Below are 13,224 nucleotides of genomic sequence, written 5' to 3'. Positions count from 1 at the left end.
AAAACCTCAGAAATGCAGTCACTATCCAATGGTGGAAAAGGATGGATCTCGCTAGCATAGGATCACAACTTCCTTTAGGCAAAAGAATGACATTTGCATTTGAATGACACGTTGTAAGCTAAAAGAAGGTACAAAAAGGTAAGCAGGCCCAACAGAAAAATTTTATTTAGTATATAACAATTAAATTTTAAATTAATTAAACATTTGTCTCTAAATAATAATTTTCCATTTTGTTAAGTGAAATGGCAATTTAGTAGCAACTTCAGTAAAAGTTGTGCAAACTATGCCTAAATATTTCAGGGAAATATATTTGACTCTGGAACTCTCTAGCTCAGATGCATGTTCTGCTTTTTAAAAAATCTAATCAGTCTATCCAACACACCCAACAGAACAGACACTTTAATTTTGAATGCTTTCTCTGTGTCAAAAATCCTAACCATGTGAACACACTTCAAAATTCACATATTGGGCACAAAAACAGTAATATCTTTTTCTCTCTTGAAGTATTATTTAGTATTACAAGAAACTGGGTTGATAGGTAGGTAGATAGATGGTAGGTAGGTAGGTAGGTAGGTAGTTGGATGATGCATTAAGCATATAATTCCATACCTACTGAAATGGACCAGCATTTTCAATCATTTGCCGATTCCATCTCACTTATATAAATCAGACTATAGTTTCTGCCTACAGTGCAAATATTCTGAGAAAAGCCACTCACTACCAGTCCCCAAACTGTGAAATGGTTCAGCTAGTACTTCACATATAACATATAACTAATAAACAAAAAAGGGAGGGAGGGAGGGAGGAAGGATCATTTTGCTTAGTTATTTTCCTTACTTGTCTCACATCCTTTATCAAGAATGCACAGCTTGATTTTTAAAAATCATATTAAAAATACTAAAGGTATTTTAAGAAACTGTGTAGAGTTACAGTATGTTTATTTTGATTGGTGGTTTGATCAGGCATGCTGCCCATTCTCAGTAACCTGATTTGTTCTATATGCCTACCAACCCCATTGAATGCTAAAAGTGCTAATCCAAGTACTCTAGCTTTGGGAAATGGCCTTGTAAGCATGCTTATGATAGAACAGGAGCTGAAGGGATGGAGGTTGAGAATTATGAAGTAGATCTGGCATTCTAGTTCTTACTTCTGTTGATATTCCTTAATAAGTCGCTTAGCTTTGCTGTATTTCCTTTCCAGAGTCTGGTACTGGGCCTGCGTCTCTTTTAAGTGCTCATCCACAGCCTGGCACAAGTTCTGAGCCTCCATCCAGTATCCCTCCAGCTTCTCCATCCGCTCCTTGTTTTCTTCTACGCTCTGTTCCAGCTGGGCTTTCTCAATGCGCCAGCGAGCTTTCTCCTGTTCAATTGATTGTAGCTGAAGATAGAGAATGTGAGAGGAAATAGTTATTGATAAGTTAATTAGTTGCACGGCATTCATTTCAGTTGGTATAGGATAAAATAAATAACCAAACAAATAATGATCTTAATGAAAATCAAGGCCAGACAAACAAAACCAACAAAAACAAAGAACAAATCGAACAACTATTCATAAGACACCCATAGCTCCACATCTTTACACTGGAATAAAATCTTAAGAAATCCGTATGTTTACAAAGCAAGCAACTGTTTTTGAAATCTGAACATATCTTGATAGATAACCAAGAGTGACATAAATTTACAAATTTACATCCAGTCCATGTAGGACTGGATGGGACAGGAATTGACAACTGGAATATGATGCTCTTCATTTCTTTCTGAATTCTGTCCATCTGCCATCATGGCAAATAGTAGGGGGTTGTAGAAATTACAATAAAAAAAGAACGTTAGGTTGAAATATGTTGTGCTATGTTTACATTCCTTCATAAGCAGCCTCATACAAAAGTTGCAACATTTCTTTCAGACATGGATGATAGTGGACAGGTGTTAGTTTAATTGGAAAGGGAAAAATTAGTACTCTAAGCTTGACTCTTGTTGCAAGCTGGATTAATCTTGCTTCAGCTCTTTTTAATACCAAACCAGCTGACTTAAGAGCCTTATAGCTTAAAACAATGTGAAGGAAGTTATAAGTGGACAGCTAGCAACTTAAACAGCAGAACTCTTCTTATGGAAAGAAAAAAAAATGCTATGATTTATTGCCATTATAACTGTATTTTAGAAACCAATTTTTTATCTGTGGAATAGGTCATCTCAAAGATAGGTAAGAGCAAAGGAAAAAGCATAATTAATATTCCAATTAAAATTAATATTCCAATTAAAGTTCAAAGGGGCCAGAAGGAATGTTCACGCAATAAAGTAGGAGATGCACTCCAACTTTTGGCAAAAGATCTAACCATGGGAAACAAGGAAGGGAGGCATAACAAGACAGAACTTCCAACTGGTAGCATCCTAGCAGTTCATTGAAAGTCAAAACATTGAAGACAATACAATTACCCATGAAAGAATTGTATTGAATTCATACAATTGTCATGGGAGCATTTTAAATAGCTTATATGGGGGTCACTCCATTTTAACTTTACAAAAACTCCCTTTTTACAAAAACTGTAGAGCCTAGGACTACCCAGTGAGCAAAAGCTAAATATAGATCATGCCCATGTCCTCCCAGTTGGCTGCTTTGAAAATTCAAAGAGAAGTCCTTCATTTGTTCTTCTGCCCATCCCATTTCAAATGCTTTGCACAGCACTATTAAAAATAGTCCAGCTATTACAAGGCACATCCACAGAGCCAGTTCTTGCAGCTTTTCTGGAAAACATTCTCAAGAATGGATTTTGGCAAGTCTCCAAGGGAAGCAAAGGATTTTATGGTTGTCCTCACAGCCTTCATTCTTACCTTTCTTTTCAGCTGCTGTATTTCGGCTTCAGTCACAGCATGCTTGATCTGGAGCTGCCAAAGGAAGACATAGTGACTTTAACTCCTTCCCAGGTTTTCATACATAAATCAAGAAAATCCATAGCTTATTGTTGCATTTCAGAGAGAAAGGGTTTGCTTTAGGATTTCTTTTATTAAACAATAAAAATCAGGCAAAACATTTTCTAAAGATAAATAAACAAATTAGGCGGCCAGCTTTCATTTCATCCGGATATTTCCGATATGCTGATGAGTGTTAATAAAACGAAGTGCCATGAAAATGACCAGGAAGAGCAGATTTAGTTTTGTAAGCGCTTGCCAGGATGTTGCTCTTTTAAAGTTAAACACTAAAATGTTTAATTTTAGTCGGGTTCAGGCTGCAATACTTCAACAATCAAATCATGTCCTTTGCCATTTTGGTCTACATATTATTCCCTTTCTGCACAAAATACTTTTTGTTTAACTTCTGTCATCTTTCTCTAGGGACAAGAATTAAATTACAATAAAGCAATCACTACCTTCTAAAGAATTTCAGGTGTGTTTTATCTGAGTAACTTGCATCACAACAATACTTGCATGCCAGGATCTTTTTCAACAAAGACACATGCATACAGGTTTGTGTACTTTTATCAAGAATTAGAAGTGCCTTTTGCTAAAGCCACCTGCACCTCACAGTTCTGAGGAGACAAAACTGAGCAAGAAAGATATGCAGTACTATCTGTGAATTTACTGTCTTCTAACCTTCCTTAGAACAAACAGATGAGCACCCGAAAGCAGTTGTGGGCTCAGTTTTGCTCTTTCTCAACACCCTAAAATCAGAGCAGAGAATCCTGTCCTCCTTCTGTATCCTCTGAGTCTTCTTAAGACTCCAATTTAGTACTGCTGTGACAATTATTTACATGCACTCTCCTTCTCTGTCTTTCACCATGTCAGTAAATCAACCCTGAACAGCCGTGACTGGATTGCTTAAATGAAAACTTGCTGACACACATTATAGGGTTGATGAGGGACCACTTCACACATTACTGGTGAAGCAATGAACATTAAACATTTAATGTTTTCCAACCAATCATTTCCAAATCCTTCCCTTTTTAAATTACCATTCATACACTGCAGATGCTTGGGCTTGAGAGCTAACCATCTGCAGCTCTTCATAGCACCTTTCTATAGTTGAGAGGAAAGGGGGATAGATATGGATGTGCCAGATCTGCATAACAGATCTTCAGAAATCATTCAAAAAGGGTGCACAGCTATTTTGTGCACAACAATGCCAGGAACAGTATTTGAAGCAGCAATGCGAGCTGTACAAATGTTGTTATGACTCATTCCCAATTTCTAGTGTTTATCACTATCATTTGCAAGATGTCTGAAGTCATCTTGAATAGACAAATCTAAAATGAATGATTCTTGGCCTTTGTAGGGATGAAAAAAATACAGTTTTATTAAGATTGCAGCACTAATTCATATGTCCTGGTACCAACTGTAAAGAATATTTGTATCTCAGGGTTGGACTCCTTGATGCTCTCTGAGCTTAGTTGCTAGCACTGAAGATGTTACTGGTTGGGCAATGAAACATCTGCAAGAAAACAACCAAGGGCCCCAGAAATGTCCTACTCTCTGAAGAGTGAAACTAAGAGGAGAAAATGAAGTGTTATATTGTATACTTCAAAACCATTCACCCCCAAAAGTGGGTCATGACTACCACTATGACTCCACCATGTCCCTAGTACTTCCATTCTGACCTCTCCTGAATGGAACTACAAATAAAGCAATTTATTAAGCTGCCCCTTTGCATATTACCAGCAGAAAAAAGAAAACTGCCAATCAGAATACTTCAGCAGAAATGGTAGTTGTCTATCTACAGGATACCATTTGTCATCAATAGGCTCCTTCCTTTGCTCCTCTTCTTCTACCATCTTCTGTCATAATCTGAGTTAAATTCAAACTGGATTTAATAACAAAAGATCAGTCATGAAGAAATCTGAATCAAAAGATAGCACCTTCTCCTTTATAAAGGTAACAAATGTCAACTTCCAAGTGCTGTCATGTTCTATGGAGAAGATGGAGGTGAGTGTTATGCTATTTCAGTATTTCAGTATTGCACTAAATGATTAAGCATCCTAGAGTTAAACCCCTTGTGATACTGCTGGTTGAGTTTTCTAGTGTTATTGTACAATTCTGATAGCTCTTTATATCATCCAGTTCCTGATTTCCACGTTTGTACATTGGTGATATCTACATGCCTGATTGTCCCACATAGGCAGATAGATAATTATGATTGGAAAGTATGTGTAGGTTGCAAGAGCAGGTGTGTCAGAGGCATGCAAAAGAACACCCCCCTCCCCAATTTCAGCTCTACCACTCCTGCACAAATCTGAAGGACCAGAGGCACCATGCTGCTTTGGCTAGTTCTTTAGGAAAGAAGAGAATAATGTAGCAGATGAGTTGATCAAGGGTCAGATATTATTGGTTATGCTGACACCAGCCTAATATGGAGTATAAAATGCTTCTCTAATCCTATCCACTACTGATCCTGACTATATTCAATGCAATGGATAGCAAAGTATAACAGGTTAAGAAGGAAAAAGGCAACCTCAATTGAACCTGGAATTTTGGAGGTGGTTCATTGTGGTTGTCAATGACCAAACTCGATTTTATGAGTGTTTTTACAATTTTCATTAAGTGAATTACATTTTAATAAATCCAGCTTATCCAAAATTTTTGCAGAGTTTTTTGTTGGAAAATGGGAAAAAATTGTACAATGCAATCAAGTGACCAAGAGACACTGCAACTGATCGTAAATGCAAGTCTCTTCCCAAGCACTGAAATGCAATCATAACCTTATGATTATGGTATAGCATTTGTAATTTAGAGAATGGATTAACTTTTATAAATTCTGTTGTAACTTTGAATGATTTTTAAACAACTGTTGATAATCTGAGCTCTACCTATATAGCTAAGAACAACTGAATAACTTACGACTGCCCCATTGTGGACTGGAGGCCAAATGAACAAAATCATATGAAGAAAAAAAGCTGCTGACAGGAAATGTTCAGGCTGTGGGTGGGTACAAACGGGAATACAGCCAAAGAAGAATATATATTCCTTGAAATTCAACAAGGGCCAAATTAATTGCATCTTAAGCAATTAAATAACTGCCTGATGAGCAGCTTGATTAGTTATGTATTATCTAAAAGAAATCCTGGAAATCTGGTAAAGAGCTAGGAGATAGGAAAAGGGCAAATATGGTCCCTGCCTTCGTAAAAATACTGATGCCTGGGAAGAATTTAGAGTATATCATAAATAAAGAAGTAGGTATTTTAAATACAATGTGGTGATTAGTAGAAATCAGCACAGATTTGTTAAGAACAGATTTTGCATTACTAATCTTATCTCCTTTTTAATTGGGCAATTTCCTTAATAGATTTTGAAAATGCTGTAGACATATCCTATTTTAACTTCAGCAGAGACATGCTGATTAACAAATATGTGTAACAAGAAAGTGATATACTGCTGACTTGGAAATCATATTCAAAGATGATTCTGCATCGAATTGGAGAGAAATGTTAAGGGGATAATTGAATTTTCTAATATTTTTATTAATGATTTGGATGAGGAGGTGGTAGGAATACTTAAAAGATAAGATATAAATCCAATGAATAAATAAAACATATTACAGGAAAATCCTCCTTTAGCAAATAATCTCCATATTAGATTTACAAATGACAAAAACTGAGTGTGAAAACAGATATTGTGTAAGAATAAATACAATTGGAAATAATTTAGAGAAATAGGTTATAATAAGGTAAAGGTTCCCCTCGCACATATGTGCTAGTTGTTCCCGACTCTAGGGGGCGGTGCTCATCTCCATTTCAAAGCCAAAGAGCCAGTGCTGTCCACAGACGTCTCCCTGGTCTCGTGGCCAGCATGCCAAAGGGGCACAGAATGTTGTTACCTTTCCATCAAAGATGGTCCCTATTTTTCTACATGCATTTTTATATGCTTTTGAACTGCTAGGTTGGCAGAAGCTGGGACAAGTAATGGGAGCTCACCCCAACCGCTGAACTGCCGACCTTTCGATCGACAAACTCAGCTTCTTAGCCATTGAATCACCACGACCCTAGGTTCGAAATAATAATATTAAATGTAATGGATTTAAACCTTAAGTGCAAGCCATATAAAGAGGGATACCTGGCTTGGTAGTTGTGAAAAAGATCTTAGAATATAATTAGTTCCAAACTGAGTATGAATCTGCACTGGCTGGAAAAAAAGCAATGCAATTCTAAGATGGATTGGAGGCAAATTTTCTAGATCATAAGAAATATTTGTTCCACTATGCTTTGCATTGGTCATACCTGACTCTATTAGTCCTGTTTGGGACATCATAGTTTAGGAAATACTCAGAAAAATCAGAAAACCACAAGAGGACAAAAACTGTAAAGACAGAGCCAAGAACTAGAAACTTTGAGAAAGATAATTGAGAGAGATATGCAGTAGAATTGCTGCAGTAGAATTGCTCAAATACCTAACAGAATGTCGCACACGAAACCATCATGTTATTTTTTGCGAAGAATTTAGAATAATGGAGTTAAGATACAGAAAGTCAGATTAAGGTTCAGAAAGTCAGATTCTGATTAAATGTTAGGGTAAATGTCCTAATAATAAAAACACTTCAAGAAAGGTAAGCTCTGTTTTATGGGATTGTTTCATATGGAAGCTGGGCAGGAGTCTATTAGAGACAATTTAGGCTCCTGCACTAAATCAGGTGGTTATATTACATGATTTAAACTATCCTTTCTAATTCTATTAGATCTACTTGCTTGTCATCTCATGTCTCACTATTAACAATGTTTACCTTGTCTTTTCCTTCTTCACTTGTTTGCTTTTGATATTACAGCTTGTTTGCTATAATATGCTATCATTCTTTACTGAAAAATTCAAAACCTCTAGAAAATAACTCTTTCCTTTCACTCTTGCCGTCATGAAAACTAGGTATTCCTAATAGAAATATGGAGTTACAAATTTAAGACTGCCTTACAGAAGAAGTGAAAGACATTTAAAGGTTGTTTTATAGCCTTTCCTAGCCTAGTGCATTTCAGGTGTGTTAGCCATTCATCCCCCAGACTTCACAATACAGCATTTTTGTCAGCACCTGGTTGGGAAAGGTTGATTTATACAATTAGAAATAGCAGCTAAAAAGGCCAATGATTACATCAGAACTGCTGGGCATAAAGATTTTTTAAAGCCCGTTTTCTTAAGTAATATTGTCTTTAACAAGCTGTTTGCCTCATTTTTCTTCTCTCATCCAATCCATTTTTTTCTTTCTCTCTTTTTCTTTTCTTCTTCAGGAAGCAAACCTGAAGGCAGAGACTGTTTTATGAATGATGCAGGATAGCCCTTTATAAAACAAGCAATTATTAATAAATATTGAAGGAAGGAAGTGTTTCATCTTCTATGAGGTGTTCCTCTTGTAAAAAGCAGTTTACAGAAATACTGTATCTACTTATAGGTAAAATTAATTCCTCCTCCCACTGAGTAATATTTAACATTTAACTAGAAGGAATGCCTTAACCTACGGAACTGTCTTTGTCCTATTGCACTGGCCAATCCCGCCTGGTCAGGCAGGGGAGATCTATTATGAACCCTGCCAGTTAAAGAATTCTGACTGGCAGAGTCCAGAAAGAAAGCCTTCTGTCATTCTGGAACATTTTCCCTCCAGAGGTGAGGCAAACCCCAGTCTCCTGACCATCCAGACGGGTAGAAACATGTGGCCTTGCTTGGAAAGCACAGTGGAGGAACACACAACTGTGGGGCTGGTTAGCATCCTGAAAGTCTTCCCTTCACCTTTTAATTAATTTTTAGTATTGTTTTCAATCACCCTTGTCTCTTTTTAACTTTTATATATTGTTTCTATGTTTTAATATTTTAATGTAGGCCATCCCTCTGTGAGGGAGATGGGCAGTTCTAAAATGTGATAAATAAATAAATAAAAACTTCCCTGAGAATTCAGTAGTAGAGGTTGATTAACTTGGTTTTAGTCTAGCTTTTAAGTGAAAGGGTGATCATTTAAAATTCAATATTGCTTTTTGGGGGGTAAGTTTTATACTTTAAAACATTATTTGGGGGGGGGAAGTATTACTGGCTTAAGTCAAAATGTATTTTAGAGTTAATAAAATAGTTTCCTGAACTAATTAACTGATCTAAGAATGAACAACTATGGATTATATTATTTCTCTAATCAGAGCAAGAAGGGAGGAAATGCAGCTGGTTTCACTACATCCTGTCAGCGTATTACCAAATTGTTGCTAATATTCACTGTAATGAGATCTAAATCCTCCTCTTCTTTCCTGTCCAGCCACTCCTCAACGTTTTATTTTTAAATCCAGACCTAGTAATAGTGTGGCTATACATACGTTTAATGTAAGTTGTAAGTTTTAGCTACCTTTCCACCCATCCTCCATTTTAGAAAGCCATATACCTCCTTAAATTTATGCACTAGCTTTTCAGGATCCATCTCCACCGGAGATAGCATGTCTTCATTTTCAGCCAATTCAAAAACCTCAATAGCCATCTCATTGTTGGGGAACATGGGGCTCATCTCTTCATCTTCATCTGTAGCATATTCTCCAGTCTGCAGATAACAAAAACAGGTTTTATAATTAGACATTCTAATATTCACCCTGACAGCACACTAAGTATAGAACCAAGGTCGACGTTAAATAATTCCTTAGAATTCAGGAAGTAAGTATAAGTTCAAGAAAATTACACTTCCTGTTTTCAAGCAAGGGTAAAGCTGGAATGATTTGCACAAAAGAAATGAGCAAACTAATTTCAATCTGAAATTTGTATAGCACTTTCTTATAATTCTCTTTTCAAATGACACATCACATAAAACTAGGACATTCAGCTTGTTTCTGCCCTTTCTGTGCCAATATCATTTATGAAGCAAAATACAGAAATTCATGTTTAAATGTTTCAGTGTGAGGTGCTAATATAGTAATACGTAGCACAGAAAATGATATCAAGAAGAGACAGGACCTCCACCAGTTATAAACAAAAAATTGAGGACCTAAGGAAATTCAGGAGTATTCCAAATTTAGTCAAAGCATAGTTTCAATTGGGTTGCTAAAACAGTCTTCACAAATGTTAACAGCTGTTCAGCTTCCTTGAATTTAAGGTTGGAGCTCTACTACTTTCCTCTCCACCCCACAGGCAAAAAAAATTGATTATACTTACTTCTTCATCCTCCTCTGTATATTGGGTATACCTCTGTTCCATCATTTCTCGCTGCCATCGTTCCTGTTCCAGGGTCTGCTGGATCAATTGCGCCACTTCACTCTGCTCTCCTGGCTTCTCCCTGCCAATGAGGAACCTAAAGGAAATTAAAATGAATAGAATGAATGCATGGCATTAATGTAATAAGGAAATCTCAGTAAGGTCGAATAACATATCTGGAGTTAGGTAGTTAGGCTATATCTCAATCTCTCTCTCTTTCTCTCTATCTACAACAAAGTGAAAGGTATTCTAGCTCTTGAATAAATATGTACAGATCTTTTTATTTCTACTCTAAATGCTTCAATCAGAGCAAATGACAAGCAGCAAAAACTAACACACAACACTACTTTCTCCTACTAATTCAGGGGAAGTTAACATTTAGTGGCCTGAATTGTATTTTTTTTCTTTGTAACAAAAGACCATAATAGATGTAATCCCAACTGCTTACAAACGTAGTACAGAACTGATGACTACTTCAAATAATTCTTTGGGATAAAGGAAGTAGTACATACAAGAAAATTACATGTCCTGTTTTCACACTAAGGTAATGCTGAAACAGTTTACATCAAGAATTCGGCAAGCTAATTTCAGTCTGAAAAAAGTCTCCTTTTAAATATTAACTCATGTGAAAACAGGAAATTTACTGGAATGTGTGGGGTCAGGCTTGAAACCTCCCTACCCCACAATCATTCAAGGAAGAAGAGCTTGTTCTAGGTATGTTAAATTTATCTGAAACTTATAACATAAGTGTTCCTTTGCTTCTGGCTGAAAATAGGGGAACTATGCTGCCACTGTTTGGTGGTTTGCTGTGGCAATTTGGGGGATATGATTGCAGTACCCAGGGAATGCAAACAAAGCAAAAATCCTAAGCATGGGCTGCTTGTTACCAATGGACTGCCTATTTAGGTGTCCTAAATGGACACCACATCAGAGGATTCTCAGAGCCAAAATAAATTGTCTTAATGTTCAGGCACATGAGATCAGATTTTTTTCCTTAAATTTTTAAAATCAGCTACCAGGCTTTTTAAATTAGATTAGCACCATATACTGGATGAGGAATTATTCATTCTTCTTTACTAATATGCCTTTTTAAATAGCAGTACCATTTCTGTTAATCCTGGAGGAAAATAGAGATACCTCTCTTTTCTCACCAATAGGAATAACATCAGGGGAGGTAGATTCCAACATAAATATAGCTCAAAGAAGTTTAGTTACTCAGAAACCAGATAAGTCCTGGGTGTCCCAGAAATAGAGAGGCAAAAAGCAGCAGAGTTTTCAAGCCTGACCTTAAATTGAGTTAGGTCTAACACAGCTATCCTTAATGCTGATTTTCAAGATGGACTGATATAATTCCCATCTTCAAAAAAGGAAAAAAAAATGGATCCAAGAAACTGGAAACCAACCTGACATCAATACCTGGGAAGATTCCAAAAAAGATAATCAAGCAATGAATTTCTGAACATTTAGAGGCAAAAAAAGACATACCCAAAAAGCCAACATGGAGTTGTCAAAAACAAATCATGCCAGGCAAATCTTATTGCATTCTTTGACAATGTGACAAAATTAGTGAACCAGAGAAATCCTGTGAATATATTGTTTACTTGGACTTCAGTAAGGCATTTGACAAAGTACACCACAACCTACTTCTCTGTAAGCTAGAAAAATGTGAGTTAAACAGCATCACCACCAGATAGATTCATAACTGGCTGACCAACCCCATTCAATGTATAGTCCTTAATGGAAAGAAAAAGAAAAGTGAGCACTCCGTAAAGGCACAGCTGCAAATGCTGCAACAATGGTGCCCACACATGTCTCCTTGACATGTGGCAGAACATTTCGTGCCCATATAGGCCTTACCAGCCACCTGTGGACACATCGTAGACAGCCCACAACCTGTAGATGTCAAGGTCCTCTTCGAATATGATGGCCGAACATCATCATCACATCTACATGGAGGGAAGTAAATAGTGAGGTACCCCAAGGTTCTGTTTTAGTCCCAGTACTCTTCAATATCTTCATCAATGATTTAGATGAGGAGATCAAAGGGGAACTTAAAAAATTTGCAGACAACACCAAGCTGACAGGAATAGCCAACATTCCAGAAGATAGATTCAAGATCCAGAAGGATCTTGACAGATTTGAACTCTGAGCCCTATCTAACAAAATGAAATTTAATAGTGAGAAAATTAAGGTTCTACATTTAAGCAAGAAAGACCAAATGTGCAGGTACAGAATAGGTGGTATCTGGCTTAATAGTAGTAATTGCAAGGGGGACCTTGGAGTCCTACTGAACAATTACTTAAATATGACCCAGCAATGTGCTACAGCTGCTAAAAAAGCCAACAGTCGTAAGTTGCATTAACAAAAGTATAGAATCAAGATGACATGAATTGTTAGTACCATTTTAAAATGGATAGGTAAGACCACCCTTGGGATATGGCATCTGGTTTTGGACTTTAGAAAGAATGCAGAGAAGACTAACAAAGATGACTGAAGGTAAAAATATACAAAGAATGGTTGAAGGAATTGGGTATGTCTAGTTTAATGAAAAGAAGGACTAGAAGTGACATGATAGCAGTGTTCCAATAGCTAAGAGAGGGTCAACCTATTCTCCAAGTGCCTGAAGGGAGGACAAGAAGTAATGGATGGAAACTAATCAAAGAAAGAACCAATTTACAACTAAGGAGAAATTTCCTGATAGTTAGAACAATTAATCAGTGGAACAACTTGCCTGCAGACCCTGAGGGTTCTCTAACACTGGAAGTTTTTAAGAAGAGATTGGACAACCATTTGGACAGCCAGGTTTCCTGCCTGAGCAGGGGGTTAGACTAGAAGACCTCCAAGGTTCCTTCCAACTGTGTTATTCAAGGTTCAAAATTGGGAGAGTAAAGCTGAAGGCCTCTGAACATATATAGAATGAAAGTCTGAACAACTCCATAAAGACACAGGTTCCCAGCATAGTTGCATCAGGCTTCCAGATTACAAGAAATTACTATCAGACTTATAAAAATGTCCCCACCCATTCTGCTTTCACAAATTAACCTCTAGGCAGAAATTTCAATGTTGTGGAAAAGTGTAATTTTTTTAAAAAAAACAAAGGGAA

At 36.8% G+C, this 13,224-nt stretch overlaps 1 protein-coding gene across 6 annotated transcripts in view; it reads right to left on the bottom strand.

Moving 5' to 3' along the window:
* PPP1R9B (protein phosphatase 1 regulatory subunit 9B) overlaps positions 1 to 13,224 on the bottom strand; it is an 87,987-nt gene that overhangs the window by 14,385 nt on the left and 60,378 nt on the right. For all 6 annotated transcript variants that reach the window (XR_009154766.1, XR_009154765.1, XM_058179481.1 and 3 more), the window contains exons 5-8: positions 10,083 to 10,218; positions 9,325 to 9,477; positions 2,829 to 2,882; positions 1,148 to 1,377 (exon numbers count right to left, since the gene is read on the bottom strand). Coding sequence is in view for 4 of the 6 variants with exons in the window: in XM_058179481.1 (XP_058035464.1) it covers positions 1,148 to 1,377; positions 2,829 to 2,882; positions 9,325 to 9,477; positions 10,083 to 10,218 (573 nt within the window). In the remaining 2 variants the exon portion in view is untranslated. The remainder of the gene's footprint in view (positions 1 to 1,147; positions 1,378 to 2,828; positions 2,883 to 9,324; positions 9,478 to 10,082; positions 10,219 to 13,224) is intronic.

The sequence above is a fragment of the Ahaetulla prasina genome, chromosome 4 (genome assembly GCF_028640845.1).
Source record: "Ahaetulla prasina isolate Xishuangbanna chromosome 4, ASM2864084v1, whole genome shotgun sequence".
Lineage (NCBI taxonomy): Eukaryota > Metazoa > Chordata > Lepidosauria > Squamata > Colubridae > Ahaetulla > Ahaetulla prasina.
Note: the sequence above shows the minus strand (reverse complement) of the source record. Positions and strands in the feature narration are given on the sequence as shown.